Source organism: Podarcis bocagei (assembly GCF_964188305.1).
Source record: "Podarcis bocagei genome assembly, chromosome: 5".
Classification (NCBI taxonomy): domain Eukaryota; kingdom Metazoa; phylum Chordata; class Lepidosauria; order Squamata; family Lacertidae; genus Podarcis; species Podarcis bocagei.
In genome coordinates this window covers 77,387,058-77,401,677 of record NC_138129.1, presented here as the reverse complement: position 1 = coordinate 77,401,677, position 14,620 = coordinate 77,387,058, and the positions used below count along the sequence as shown (strand labels likewise).

Here is a 14,620-nt window from a genome sequence, read left to right as displayed (position 1 = left end):
ATTTCCATACATTGTCAATTTCCAGCACTCTGTGGTCAGCCACTTTCATGTCCAAGGGCATGAAAACTACCCTGGAGCAAACGACTATTCACAGCTCCACAGCAAATCACTCTCTGGTCATCTTAACATATCCTTTATGTCAATAATGACCTAAGCATTCACTGTAGACCAATCATCCAATGGTCACATGCTAGTAGCAAGTGTGTTCAAAGCAAAAGGGGATGTTTGTGGCTATCCCACAAACTCCCTTACACAAGCACACATATGTAGAATACAGGAACCTCTCTCACACAGAGTCTGCATATATTGTCCACCTCTCTCGCTCCCTCCTCACACACACATCCCTCACATGCACTAACATGATGAAAATCATGCACTCACTTCTTTCCCTGCTTCCAGACTTCCAGAATTCTTTTTTACCATGGTAGTGGTACATACAGGACAGAATCGTTTGCAGCTCACATGTCATAACCCTGGCCTTTCCCTTATTGCATCTGTAAACTCATTCTCACCCCAAGAGGGATTTTGGTTTTGAAAATAATCCTTCTAGCACCCTTATGCTGGCCCACTCTAGAATAGGCTTTTAGTGGGGCACTTCAGTAAGAAGGAATGGCAGGATTGTCCCAAGTCTCTTGTTCTGGATCTGGAACTGCAACACGATCAGCGCTGAAGGGGGCATTTACGTGCTGCCATGCTTCAAGCGGCAACTATGCTGCAAGACATCTGGGGTTGGTTTGGAACCTGAAATGTTTGGTGGGATATATTAGGCTGGGCTGTATGGCACTGCAGTTGGAAAGAATTCAGGTTTAAGCAACTTCTTAAAGGTAAAGGTAAAGGGACCCCTGATCATTGGGTCCAGTCGTCAGTACTTCTATTTATCTACTTGCACTTTGACGTGCTTTCAAACTGCTAGGTGGGCAGGAGCAGGGACCGAGCAATGGGAGGTCACCCCGTCGCAGGGATTCAAACTGCCGACCTTCTGATCGGCAAGTCCTAGGCTCTGTGGTTTACCCCACAGCGCCACCCGCATCCCAAGCAAGCATCTTCTTACGGTACACCAATTCTTTGCTTCAAATTGCATCCTTCCAGTGCCAAGATATATGGAATGGGGAAGAGGCAAGTGCTCTGCAAAGGCACTGGAATATGAACAACTAAGCTACACATTGCTCCTCAAAATCGGTACAATTCACCACCTCTACACTGCCAAGATAACCCTTTCTTGTTGCCTTTCAACTCTATGAAACTGGTGGGTTGTCTTCAAAACTTGCTTTGATATTTTTCATTACCAGCACCATCATCAATCACACTAGTACTAGGAAACACATGCGTAGTGGCTGTACCAATCACACTGGCAGCAACTGGAGTAAGCAGCAAACAGGCATGGACAAACTCACAATAGGTTTCCTCTAGAAATAAAGCTCACATGTTTCATAATGCAACAAAGGACTAGGACAACAACCTTGCTGGCCACAGGCATTGCATCCTCCCCATGTGGATTTGAGACCATGTAAAAGTGAAGGTGAATGGAACAGAAGTTGTAAGCAAGAAACCTTTATAGCATAGCACACCACCACAACGGCTCACTTAATGCAACTGTTAAAAGTATCAACCTTTGTTTCCCATTTCCTGACTTTTTGGAGGTTGAGTCACCTTAATTCTGGTCTCAGACCTTTGGTTTGTTTGGATTTTATTTTTTTAGAATAATTGGATAAGTATATTTTGTTGCTGCAGGAACCTGTCCACGATGCACTTTCATATCTAACTGGACAGAAGTCCTCATTAATGGCAACTATGGGGGGCAGGAATTGATGCCGGGGAAATTCAAACTGGGAAATTCATCAGTTCAATCCATTATTCTCACCACAGTCACCCCATTTTCACTAGTGAAAACAACCGCTGTTTTGCAAATGTAAAAGAATGGCAGCTACTCAAGGCAGTCTTAAATGCAGGCTATGATCATGGGATGGAGTCATCATAAAGGCAACGTGAGTGAGAACAGCTATAGCTCAGAGAGAAACTGCCTGTTTTGCATGTATAAAATTTGGGTAGTGGAACCGGGGAAAGAACTTCTTCCTGAATCTCCGGAGAGTTGATGTCATTCAGAGGAGACAATAATAGGAGAGGTGGGTTCAATGGTTTGACAGAGCATAAGGCAACTTCTTATGTACATTCCACTATGAGATCAGTATTAACACAGCAGGTCAAAAGGAAAGGAGCTCTTGATTTCTCTTTTCCCCTCGCAGACATTATTTCTTGTCTGTACACCTCACAAAATCCCAGCTGTGCCTAGCCGAGTAATCTCAGAACAGAGGAAAGATTGCTGATAGTTTAGCCTCGCTCTCGGTTACAGAGACAACCAAAGCTCTTTATGTATTCCCACCTAACTTCTGGGATTTCCCCCCCTCCCTGAGCAAAGGGTGGGATGAAGAATGAAGGGTACATGGTTTGTCAGATGGATTAAATCAAGAGGGACGGTAACCTGGCACGTTGCCTCATGTACAATTATCAAGAAATATGACCCCATGGAAATTCCTATGCGTGGAAGGTCTCAAACAATGAGAGGATTTAGGATTATATAAATCACAATGGCCTGTAGTATAATCACATGAGAGAACAAACCTGGAAAGCTTATTATACTGAATACCCAGATGGAGAACAACAGTTGTTGCTGTACTAAGAATTACCACTCTTGTAATCAATAACAAGGAAAAAAGAACAGTTGGGCAACTTGTTTCTTATTATGTTCACTTAGGCAACGTCTAGATCAATAAAGAGCATTAAGTCTCATACCACTCTTGGCTCTGCATACTCAATTTGCTGAGCGTATGCTGGGGAGGGATTTGGTTGTACATTCACAATTTTTTAGCAGATAAACATGCATTCCACTTGGAAAGCCATTGTTTAAATGCCGGGCAATTTTTTTGTAGCATATCGAGACAGCCAAAAAAAAAGGGGTCTTGGTGAAGTATGCTAAATATATATTTTTAAGAAAATGAAAAGCATAACCAGAGAGGTTATTATTTATTGTCCCTAATTTTCAGTAACACTTGTTGTTCCTAAGGTTGACATCTAGGCCACCTTCAAGGAAAAGAAGCAATTTTGGAGTATAGAAAATGTGTGTCTGTGATGTTGCCCATATACCTCAACATCTGCTAAGATCAGAGGAACTTCAACATATTTATGCTTCCTTCCTACTCCTGCCCCAATCTGCTCACTGCATGTATTCAAAGTGCTGGTTTTGACCTATAAAGCCTTAACCGGCTCAGGACCACAATACTTCAAGGAGTGCCTCTTTTCGTATGAAACTACCTGGACCCTGAAATCATAATCTGAGGCCCTTCTTCATGTGCCTCCTCCTCAAGAGGTTCAGAGGGTGGCAACACAAGAAGGGGCCTTCTCTGCAGTGGCTCCCTGTCTGTGGAATGCTCTCCCCAGGGAAGTTCAGGTGGCGCCTTCATTATACGACTTTAGTTGCCAGGCGAAAACATTCCTTTTTAACCAGGCCTTTGGTTGATCTGATTCACATTCTATGCCCTGTTAAAATGTGTTGTTGTTGTTTTGTGGTGGTGGTGGGGCTATTGGGTTGTTGTTTTTATTTTTATTATGTATTTTGTGGTTTTATAACTTTCTTTTATTCTGTGAACTGCCCTGAGACCCCTGGGTATAGGTTGGTATATAAATAATAATAATAACAACAACAACAATAACAACAACAATAATAATAATAGAAGCTAACCAAACTGGAAGATCCAACAGCAATTTGAAAGATAGTGAAAGATAACCACATGTAAGATAACCACGGATCTCTTGATCTGGGCATTGCTTTCTATGTATGGTTGATATTGGAAGTGAATGAACCTGAGGATGATTCCAAATGGGGAAACCAAGCCAGATGGGTGGGGTATAAATAATAAAATCATCATCATCATCATCGTCATCATCAAATCTCAATGTGCGTAGAAATGTGAGTCATTAACATCAAAACAGCCCTGCTTTCTCTTTCTAGGTAGTCAATTCATGATGCTTTTGTCATGATGGTTCTGGGAGATTCCTTCTACCTTGTCTTAATGACAGGTGCATGGAATTTGCAGGAGAGGAACAAGACGCAGGGGATACAATGCAGGGACATAACGTATCCCCATGACATATTATATCTTTTGCACAGAGGGGAATTCCTTCCAGCTAGGGCTGTGACTCAATCAAAATCTTTGCTGACTAACCCTATGAATTCCAGTTCCAGTACCAATTCAACAAATTTGCACAAAACTTGCATGAAAACAGCTTACTTTGTTTTTAAATGATGCATACAAGTGTTATAGCTAGCATCGCCGCAGAAGAGTTATTCCTGTGCAAGGAAAATGCCTCTTTCAGATAATACCTGAGATCTGCATGCATAAGCACAATATTAAGAATATTGGATGGGATCCATTGGGTGCCTTTGCATTCATGGAAAGGCTTTTGATCCAGCAGACACTTACGCTAATAGAAGAAAAGGGAAGGCATTTTTGCCCCTGAAGCTCCTCACATCTTCTTCCACCCTGTTCAGGAGGGTCCCTCAAGTCTTTGGAGCAGGTTGTGGGAACTGAAAGGAATTGGCAAAAACTGCCTTCCCTGTTCTTCCACAAGTAGAGATATCCACTAGATCAGGCACAGGCAAACTCGGCCCTCCAGATGTTTTGGGACTACAACTCCCATCAACCCTAGCTAACAGACCCAGTGGTCAGGGATGAGGGGAGTTGTAGTCCCAAAACATCTGGAGGGCTGAGTTTGCTTATGCCTGCACTAGATCAAAGGCTTTAACATGGGTGCACGTGTAATAATTGGATTATACCCTTAAAAAAAATGCTGCCAAATCACCTTTAGTCTATTGAATCCAACTAACTAGTTTACCAAATGCTTAATCTCTGCTTTCTCTATCTGCAGACAGAGCTAAAGTCTTGAACCGGAATAATAGTGTACAGCCCTTAAAATTACAATTATTGTGGTTTTTAAATTATGTATAGTACTATCGACTTGCTTACCGTAGTAAACATTAAGGGAAGGGCTACCAAAAAAAGCAGTATGTTCCCTGTTTGTGTGTGTTTTTAAAGATAATGTTGATCCTGCAATCTGCTGACATTAATTTAGCATAAATAAGTCCCCTAAGGATTTTGTTACTTAATGATCATATTGAGATCTTGACTAAATTAGTGACATCTATTAAATAAAGTGCTCCTTAGGAATGTGATAATTGTACTAGAACATATTGATTCAGGTTTTATTAACTCTGTCCCTAATATAACACAGCAGCCATTGCCAAAGCCAACACCGTTTCATACTTCCACAGCCCCAGAGAAATATTTCATGCGGGTAATAGGCATAATTATATATTGGGGAAAGTGGTCGGTACCAGAGAAGGTTGCATTAAAACTAGTTAGAGGATGGCGAAAGCTCCTCACATGCTAACGGTACCACTTCGTGAGATTAGTGTTTAAAGGTCTCTTGCTGAGACACAGGAACACGGCCCGTTTATTACAGCATTAATCATACATACAATACTTCCAGTAAAACCAAGTACAGAGGAAGAATGATGAATCCCTACCAATTCCAATAAAGATTGCTTTGTAATCATCTTCCTTCAAGGCACTGAGCGTCAATCCTTCTGCCGAAAGCCCTCTGCCGCAAATTATCTGAAAGATAATATTAGGAAGCTCATCATCACTTTATCAGTCACTTTTAAGCTCAAGACATTCAGAAGCTTTGTCCCGGTCATTCAATCAATCATTTTAAGAAAATATAAAATTCCACTAAAGGCCAAAGGACTTTTTTTTTTAATGTTGTTGACCCTAGACTTATATCTGAGCCAAGACTGCGAACATATAGCAGAAACTGATTAAATACTTTTGCTGGTTCTTTATGCCCACTTCTAAATGCAATTCAAAGTGCTGGTGCTTACCTGTTCACTTTCTATGGTGGGCAGTGTTGCGGCTAAGCTGCAGGCCACGCCAGTGATCTGACGATTAGCAGGGCCAGATCACCCAGCTGCTGGCAACTGTCCAATGTCAGCAGGTTTTGGGCAGGCGTTCCCTGCGGGGTGGTCCCAACTGGCCAATAGGCATTATTATTATTATTATTATTATTATTATTATTATTATTATTATTATTATTACCACGCCCATCTGCTGGGTTTCCCCAGCCACTCTGGGCGGCTCCCAATAGAATATTAAAAACAAAATAAAAGATCAAACATTACAAACTTCCCTAAACATGGATGCCTTCAGATGTCTTCTAAAAGTCCGATAGTTGTTTATTTCCTTGACATCTGATGGGAGGGCGTTGCACAGGGTGGGTGCCACTACCAAGAAAGCCCTCGGCCTGCTCCCCTGTAGCTTCACTTCTTGCAGTGATGGAACCACCAGAAGGCCATTGGAGCTGGACCTCAGTGTCCCAGCTGAACGATGGGAGTGGAGACACTCCTTCAGGTATACTGGGCCGAGGCCGTTTACGGCTTTAAAGGTTAGCACCAACACTTTGAATTGTGCTCGGAAACGTATTGAGAGTCACTTGGGCCCACTCCCAGGAGGGAATAAATTGTGGCCTGCCCCAGCTCTCCTCCTCAGCCTTCACCGGACACCTTTGGTCCTGTATAAACTGGCCTAGGTACTAAGGTAACTTTGAAGGCCCTCCTTCAGGTGCCGCTGGCATCTGAGGTTAGGCAAGCAGCATCAAGAGTGCCGTGCCCCATTTATGACATCCTCACAAAAGCTGCCCTGGTACCAACCTTAGTATTGTGCTTTTTAATGTAGTATTTTACCATGCTATCACTTAGTCTCAAAAATAAAAGGACCGCCAGTAATCAGAGCATGAGGTCTTGCTGAACTCTGAGTCGCTCCGTGCCCTTATACTGCTTCCTCCTCTGCTCACGCCTTTCTAAACTACATGCAACTTGTTCCACTTGTTAATGTCCATTACTGTCATGGTTCTCTTAAGCAATGTTTGAAGTTGCTTACTGGAACATGGTGAGAAAGGGCATAAAGAAAAGTCAGCACCGAGTTGGACCTTAGGATTTAGAAGGAAGCATCTGTAATAAGAATGGAATGCACGGATAAAATACGGAATTTGCTATCAGGAGATGGCCACCAATTTTGACGGCTTTAAAAGTGGATTAGACAAAATGGTGGAGGAGATGGCTAACAGCTACTATTCATGAGGACTATATGGGACTTCTAGGGACAGAGGCAGCAGGAGAGGATAGTGCCCCTATGTCCTGCTTGTGGACTATCTATGAGTATCTACTTGGGCACTGGAGAAAACAAGAGGCTGGACTAAATGACAGGCCTTTAGCCTGATCACACAGAGCTCTCGTTATATTCTTAGGAAAAGGTGTGGGTTGTTTTGATTAGCAAATATTTGTATTTGAGGGAGAATGCGTAATGATTTTACTGACACACCTACTGCATACTGAAATTCTAAGAAGACCCTGGGCCTCCAACCAGAAGGATATCTCCTCCTGCCAGTGACTCTGTGTCTTACAACCTGGTTTGCTTTTGTGAAAAAATATGTTAAGAAACAGGTTAAAAATAAAGAAAAGCTTTATTCCCATCCAAGCTGGGGACAGCACCACAAGCATATACACACACTGCATGTGTTGAGCCGTCCGCAACATTGAAGTGAATGGACGATCTTTGCTAATATGGAAGCTGAAGGTATATATCCAAGACCCTTAATTCTTGGTTGAGTACATGTTAAAAATTATCTTTCCCCCTCTGTTCGTTTAAAAGATGTGGTATAACTCATAATTATGAAATGGTAACCAAAGCACAGTTGCAATCCTCCTCAAACAGATACTTTATATTCACTGGGAACAAAAAATAAATCATTCTAATTTATCATACAATGATGTGGATTACACACACACACACACACACACACACACTTGGGGTGGTGGGATTTAGTATTCTTTAGGCCTAGTCCTGTAACTTTCAAAAACCCAAATTATTCTTAGAAAAAGAATTACATGCATAAATAACTTCCAGTGCTCAAGACAATATTGCATTCTTCATCTGAGAGCACCGCAATTACTCTGATTTTGCAGAGGAAAGAGTTCTGTGCGGTGGATATGCAAAGAACTGAAAGAGATCTCTCCATCATATTCATTAAGGGCCACGATAATATCAGGGAAAATGAAAGGCTTTGGAAGTATTGCATCTTAACAGTGTGCCAGCATATACTTTGCTGCTTAATAGTTTTATTATCATGATATTAGCTCCGTGGAAATTATCACATACGTACATGGACAACATTAAGTATGATAATCAATTTAAAAATATATACCACAAAACACGAATAGCTGAGTCTTTTCAAGGAAGTTTAAAAATCATGCAGGGTTCCCCCCCCCCCCAAAAAAATGTATTATTAATGCTCCACTTAGTTACTGTGCGAGACAGGTCTTCCCCCCGAGATGATATCTGTACACATTGTAAGAAAATGGAAAGTGTCACGGATTAATGTTTTTTAACTAATATTTAACTTGCATAAAAGGAGGAAGAGGGGGCTGGAAACAGCAACACCACAACGTGATTAAAGAAATCAAATCCTTCCAATAGCTACACTGAACCCCTAAAGCAATTTAGGTATTTGTTTCTTACAGACAATTAATCACATGCAGGCAAGCCAGATGAGAACTATTGATTGCCCTTTTCCAAACTAGTGGCATTCAGACAGCAGACAGACAAATGCCCTGAGCAAGAGAAAGCATCTTCCTCCCTCTGCCTGGTGTAGCTTTTAATTGTTCTTCACTAATGTGCATGACATTTTGCTGTTAATCTTTGGCAGAGCTCGGCTCCCTTTTTTTCCTGCGAGCTATACCAAAGCAGTTTATATTTTTCATTACCTTCACTCCGAGGTCTTTCATAAGCTCAGTTTCGAAATGTACTACATCATATGGCAGCCGGAACTGGGGGATTTCAGATGTACTAGAGAGAACAAATAGAATAGAGCTGATGAAACATTTCCCAGCTGTTTTACAAAAGAGAAGGCATCCTGGAATATTAAACATTTAAACACACAAGCACAGAGAGACAGGCAGGGCATACTTAAAGCGGCTGAACACAAAGTAGGAAGTGCATCTTAAAACTTGCAAGAGCATGGCTAATCTAATGAGCAGACAGCAGATACCCATGTTGGCACCTGTGGTATAAACTCAAGAAAAATATTTCAACCCATGTAAAAAAATAAGGCATGCTGAAAAATTATATAGCATGCTATATATATATATAAAAGCCACTTAGAATAAGAAGTAAATATTGTATAGGCAAATGAAGTTTATATTTATCTTTTACCTAAAAGCAAAATATGGCCATTTAAACCAAAAATATTATACAAAGACTTGCTAAAATTGAATATATAAGGAGAAAAGGGTAACCACAAATCTCCAGTCAGGCACAGAGATCGGGTTCAGATTGGGTCTGATGCAGGTCACTAACAGTTGTATATTTCTGAATATAAAGACCTCAGCAATATTCAAAGGGTAAGGACAGAAGTTTACCGTAATGCTCCTGGATAGATTGGAAATGTTATCTAGTCTTTCCCCCCCAATTCATTTGTTAAGAAGTAACTGGCACATCAGTTTCACCCAACCCGGGATCAAGATTGCAAGCAGCTCTTTGTCCTCCCCTTTACCTTCTTTCCTGTTTCCATAATACACACAGGTTCCACTTTCCAAATGCTCACTAGGCAAAATTTCACTTATCCAAACACAGAGGATTATGCAGAAACCTCACTAAATAGACAGCTGATTCAGATATCTAAACAGCTTGCCCACTTCCTTTTTTGTGCTTTGCTGGTCGATGGCAACCAATTTCCAGAAGAAACCACAGAGAATATGCGGGTGGGCGAGAGAAAGATCAGCCAAATCAAAAGATCAGGAGAGATCGAACTTATAAGTTTTTCTTTTGTCTCTCTTTTGCTTGTTGGCTGCAGTCATTTTAGGAAAACCATGGTGGGAGTGGGGAGAGCGATCATGGATTAGAAATGTTCCCATAGGAAACAATTGGAAACATTGGCTCATTATGGGAACAATCACCTAACAAACAATTTCCTGGGATCACACTGTGTTCAGAAAGTGTGACCTGTAGGTATCTGTGTTAATCTGTGGTACCTCAGGTTAAGTACTTAATTTGTTTCGGAGGTCTGTACTTAACCTGAAACTGTTCTTAAACTGAAGCACCACTTTAGCTAATGGGGCCTCCTGCTGCTGCCACGCTGCCGGAGCACAATTTCTGTTCTCATCCTGAAGCAAAGTTCTTAACCTGAAGCACTATTTCTGGGTTAGCGGAGTCTGTAACCTGAAGTGTATGTAGCCTGAAGCGTATGTAACCTGAGGTACCACTGTATTTCCATTCCTTCACCAGCAGTTATTCACAAGCCCCAAAACCAAAAACAGAGATGAACATACCCAGGTAAAAAAGGTAAAAGTAAAGGACCCCTGGACGGTTAAGTCTAGTCAAAGGCGACTATGACTGGTGTTGCGGTGCTCATCTCACTTCCAGGCCGAGGGAGCCAGCGTTTGTCCACAGACAGCTTTCTGGGTCATGTGGCCAGCATGACTAAACCACTTCTGGTGCAACAGAACACCGTGACAGAAACCGGAGCACATGGAAATGCCATTTACCTTCCCCCCGCAGCGGTACCTATTTATCTACATGCACCGGCGGGCTTTCAAAATGCTAGGTTGGCAGGAGCTGGGACAGAGCAATGGGAGCTCACCCCGTCATGGGGATTCGAACTGCGGACCTTCTGATCAGCAAGTCCAAGAGGCTCAGTGTTTTAGACCACAGCGCTACCCGTGTCCAGGTATCCCTCTTCTAGACCAAGCCAATACATGCCAGCGTGTATCCCTCAGTTCAGCTCCTGTGTCCCTCCATAGTTCTCTCCTGGTTTCTTCTTTCTGCAGCAACCAATAGTGCTATTTAGAACTTTCTAGTAGTATTTCAAATCTGCTTTAGTCCTTTTCCCTCTCTTGTAGTCTCTTTTAACTCCAGCCCTTCAACATGCTGACTCCACAAATGCTTGTTTCTAGCTTGATTTATATACTGAATTTTCACTTCCCCTCCAAAACCTTTCGCCAATCAACAAGGTGACTATTCTCCTTTTAAAGCTTCTGATTCTCCTTAACTGCTAAGTTCTTAGTATGAGCCTTGGATCTGCCTGTAAACGACAAGCCCATTGTACAAAGCACTCTCTTACACTTTTAGCCTCCCTGTAAACTTTTGACCCTCCTGTGCACGGGAGCCTTTAAAGCAAGCAAGCAACCGTTTAACAATCCAAGTCTTTCAACCAAAAACCAAACACAAAATGGCTGAAAGTTTTATCCCCTCACAGGCAGCATTACGGTAAAATGTACTGTAGATTGCTTAAGCCTACTACCTTGAATATGTGGCATCAAACTATTGAGGAAATTGCTAAGAAGAGTAAGAGGGTCTCTGCTGTGCAACTACCCAACATTCTATGGCCCTTCCTAATCATTTATTGGCCACTTTTATGCTTTCAAGCTTTATGTTCATGCTGTTCCTTTCCTTGAGGCTTTTAACTTCGTAAATTGCCTAGAAATCTATAGCTATACAGTTGTACCTTGGAAGTCGAACGGAATCTGTTCTGGAAGTCCGTTTGACTTCCAAAATGTTCAGAAACCAAAGTGTGGCTTTCAATTGGCTTCAGGAAGCTCCTGCAGCCAATCAGAAGCCACAGAAGCCTCATCAGATGTTCGCGTTCCAAAGAACTTTCACAAACCAGAACACTCCCAGATTTGTGGTGTTCAGGAGCCAAAACGTCTGAGTACCAACACGTTTGGGATCCAAGGTACAACTGTATGATAGAAATCTATAGCTATAAGATTGTGTAAGAACGCACATGAAATTAATTTATTAAAATGAATGGTCTGATTCTGTCTTTAGTGTTGCTACTTAGCAAGGGCTAAAAAAGTTAGAAGTGAAAGACTGAACATCAAATTCGCTCCCCAAATGCTATCCGTATTTGGCTTCAGTTATTCAACATACTGAATAAAAGTATATTGTTTACAATAAAAAGATGAAGTGGGGTTTTTTAGGGGGTGAGGGGATTTGATACTTAGAATGTATATTTTGCAGAAAACCATGCCCCTCCCCAAACTTCAAATTGTTGTAGTTGAATGATGAAAACATGGTGTTCAGAATGCTTTATTTCCAAATTTAATTATACTTTATATAATTCCGAGCACAATTCAAAGTGTTGGTGCTGACCTTTAAAGCCCTAAACAGCCTCAGTCCAGTATATCTGAAGGAACGTCTCCACCCCCATCATTCTACCCGGACACTGAGGTCCAGCGCTGAGGGCCTTCTGGCGGTTCCCTCGCTGCGAGAAGCCAAGTTACAGGGAACCAGGCAGAGGGCCTTCTCAGTAGTGGCACCCGCCCTGTGGAACGCCCTTCCACCAGATGTCAAAGACAACAACAACTACCAGACTTTTAGGAAGACATTTGAAGGCAGCCCTGTTTAGGGAAGCTTTTAATGTTTGATGCATTACTGTATTTTAATATTTTGTTGGAAGCCGCCCAGAGTAGGCAGGGTATAAATAAATTATTATTATTATTATTATTTCCAAATTTAATTTAAATCTACCTTAAGCCACCAACATAGCCTTCCTTCTCAAATATGGTGATGTTTGAGTAGCCTAATCGAGCCAGAAAGGTGGCACAGCTGATGCTTGCAGGCCCTGCTCCAAGAAGAGCTATCTTGGCATGGTAGGCTTCTGGCATTTCTTCTGGTGGTGGCAAGGATGGACTTCTACTCTGAGGAATATTCATTGCTCTGAATACCTGAAAAGGAAATGCATTAAAGTAGTTAATGAGTACAGAAGACAACACCCCTCTCCTCAAGCCCCAACAGTTAACTTGTTTGAAAAATGTCCATTCGTAGAGTTTGTCATCACATGTGAAAATGGCAATTCTCATAATATTCTTTATTGGTTTTCATTAGCACACTCCATATATACATATTATATTACATTTCACATTTATACCTGCTCCCCAGAGCCGACTTCCCTCCTTCCCTCTTCTGGCCTTTTATATCGCATCTAACTTTTGCACATTGTCTTCATCCATTTTGTATATTATTGTTCTTCTTTCGTATTTGTCAATAGAGTGTCTAGAGTCAAATAAATCCTCCTGTATATACAATTCTTATTGTCTGTCTATATTCATTTACAACTACCATTGGTTACATTAATCACATTGTACATTTTACTTTTTGTTATTTTCTTTATCCAGAAATTTTCTTTGTATTTCACATTATGTGGTTTATTTCATTTCTACTGGTTTCACTATTTCACCTTATCCTTCCTATGTATGACATAAATTTTCCCCATTCTTTTTGAAATGTTTCATCGCCCTGTTGTCGAATTTTCCCCGTTAATCTAGCTATTTCTGCATATTCCATTACCTTCTGTCACCATTCTTCTACTGTTGGTACTTGCTGTTGTTTCCAAACCAGGTTTGGAAAATGGCAATTCTCGGTGTTAAGTATCAAGGAAGCTCATCGCACAGTGAACACTAAAGTTGCAAACTATCCTTACGGAATGTATTCCAATGACTGCCAATCACAGACAACGGCTGCCAGGGACTGGCAGGACACTGATGCGTGTGCACTGGGAGAAAGGGGGCTGGAGTCTGACTCGAGAGAGGGGGTCACTGATTTGTGGGGGACTGTTCCAGCCAGGAGTCAGAGGCTGAGGAAGCTTCAGAGCTGGAGGGTGGAGCACAAGAAGAGGCAGATCAGGCAAGTGAAGGGCTCGATACTATGCCACCCTCTCCTGAACCACTGTCCCCGGGAACCAGGAGGGGATTGAAATGGGAAGAGCAGAGGAAGTTGCCACGCAGGCGCAGTCTTTGGTTCCAGGTGCTCAACCTGTCAGGGGAAGATACATAAACTGGTGGAAGGGGAATGATCACCTGTTGCTGCAACTGCTCCATAGAGCACAGACCTGGGTATAGCTGCCAAGACACTAGATTGGTGTGCGCAGGTATCCAGAGCTGCAGAAGCGATAGTGTTATCTTTGACAATAAAGAATTAACTATCCGTGTGTGCATTCCTTTGGCTGGGAAGCATCATTGACAACTGCAGAGAGTTTGAGATTTACTTGCCAGTTGCCTCACTTTTATCTGTTGGATCGCATGATGGAAGATTTGGGGGGAGCGGGGCGGTCAAAAGCAATGATAGCTGGGGCAAGCTGTGATACTTACTTACAACCTAAAACAGGTTTCATGGAAGTGAATTCTACTTATTTAGAATGCACTTCTAATCAAGTGTGCTTACAATTCCAGTCCAGGTGAATAAATAATATAGAACCACATAGATATCACAGTTATTAGATTCCACACACGCCCAGCCCCAAAAGCCCGGGACCAGAAGCATTTATTTGACAGAAGTAGACCAAACCAAGAGTCTAGTCAATTGTAATTTTAAATGAAGAAAAGTTGAGCATGACTGCAATGTAGTGGTTGAGAGATCATGCAGCCATGCAAGAAATTCTAAAAATTCAAGGTTGAGTGCTTTGCTTTTAATTTTGCCTTCTCGTGCTTATGGCTCTCAGTAACAGTACAATATAG

General features: G+C 41.8%; 1 protein-coding gene across 4 annotated transcripts in view; it reads right to left on the bottom strand.

The window, feature by feature from the left end:
- DPYD (dihydropyrimidine dehydrogenase) overlaps positions 1–14,620 on the bottom strand; it is a 537,474-nt gene that overhangs the window by 342,645 nt on the left and 180,209 nt on the right. For all 4 annotated transcript variants that reach the window (XM_081193976.1, XM_081193978.1, XM_081193977.1 and 1 more), the window contains 3 exons: positions 12,636–12,832; positions 8,873–8,954; positions 5,582–5,669 (listed from right to left, as the gene is read on the bottom strand). In XM_081193976.1, coding sequence (XP_081050102.1) covers positions 5,582–5,669; positions 8,873–8,954; positions 12,636–12,832 — 367 coding nt within the window. The remainder of the gene's footprint in view (positions 1–5,581; positions 5,670–8,872; positions 8,955–12,635; positions 12,833–14,620) is intronic.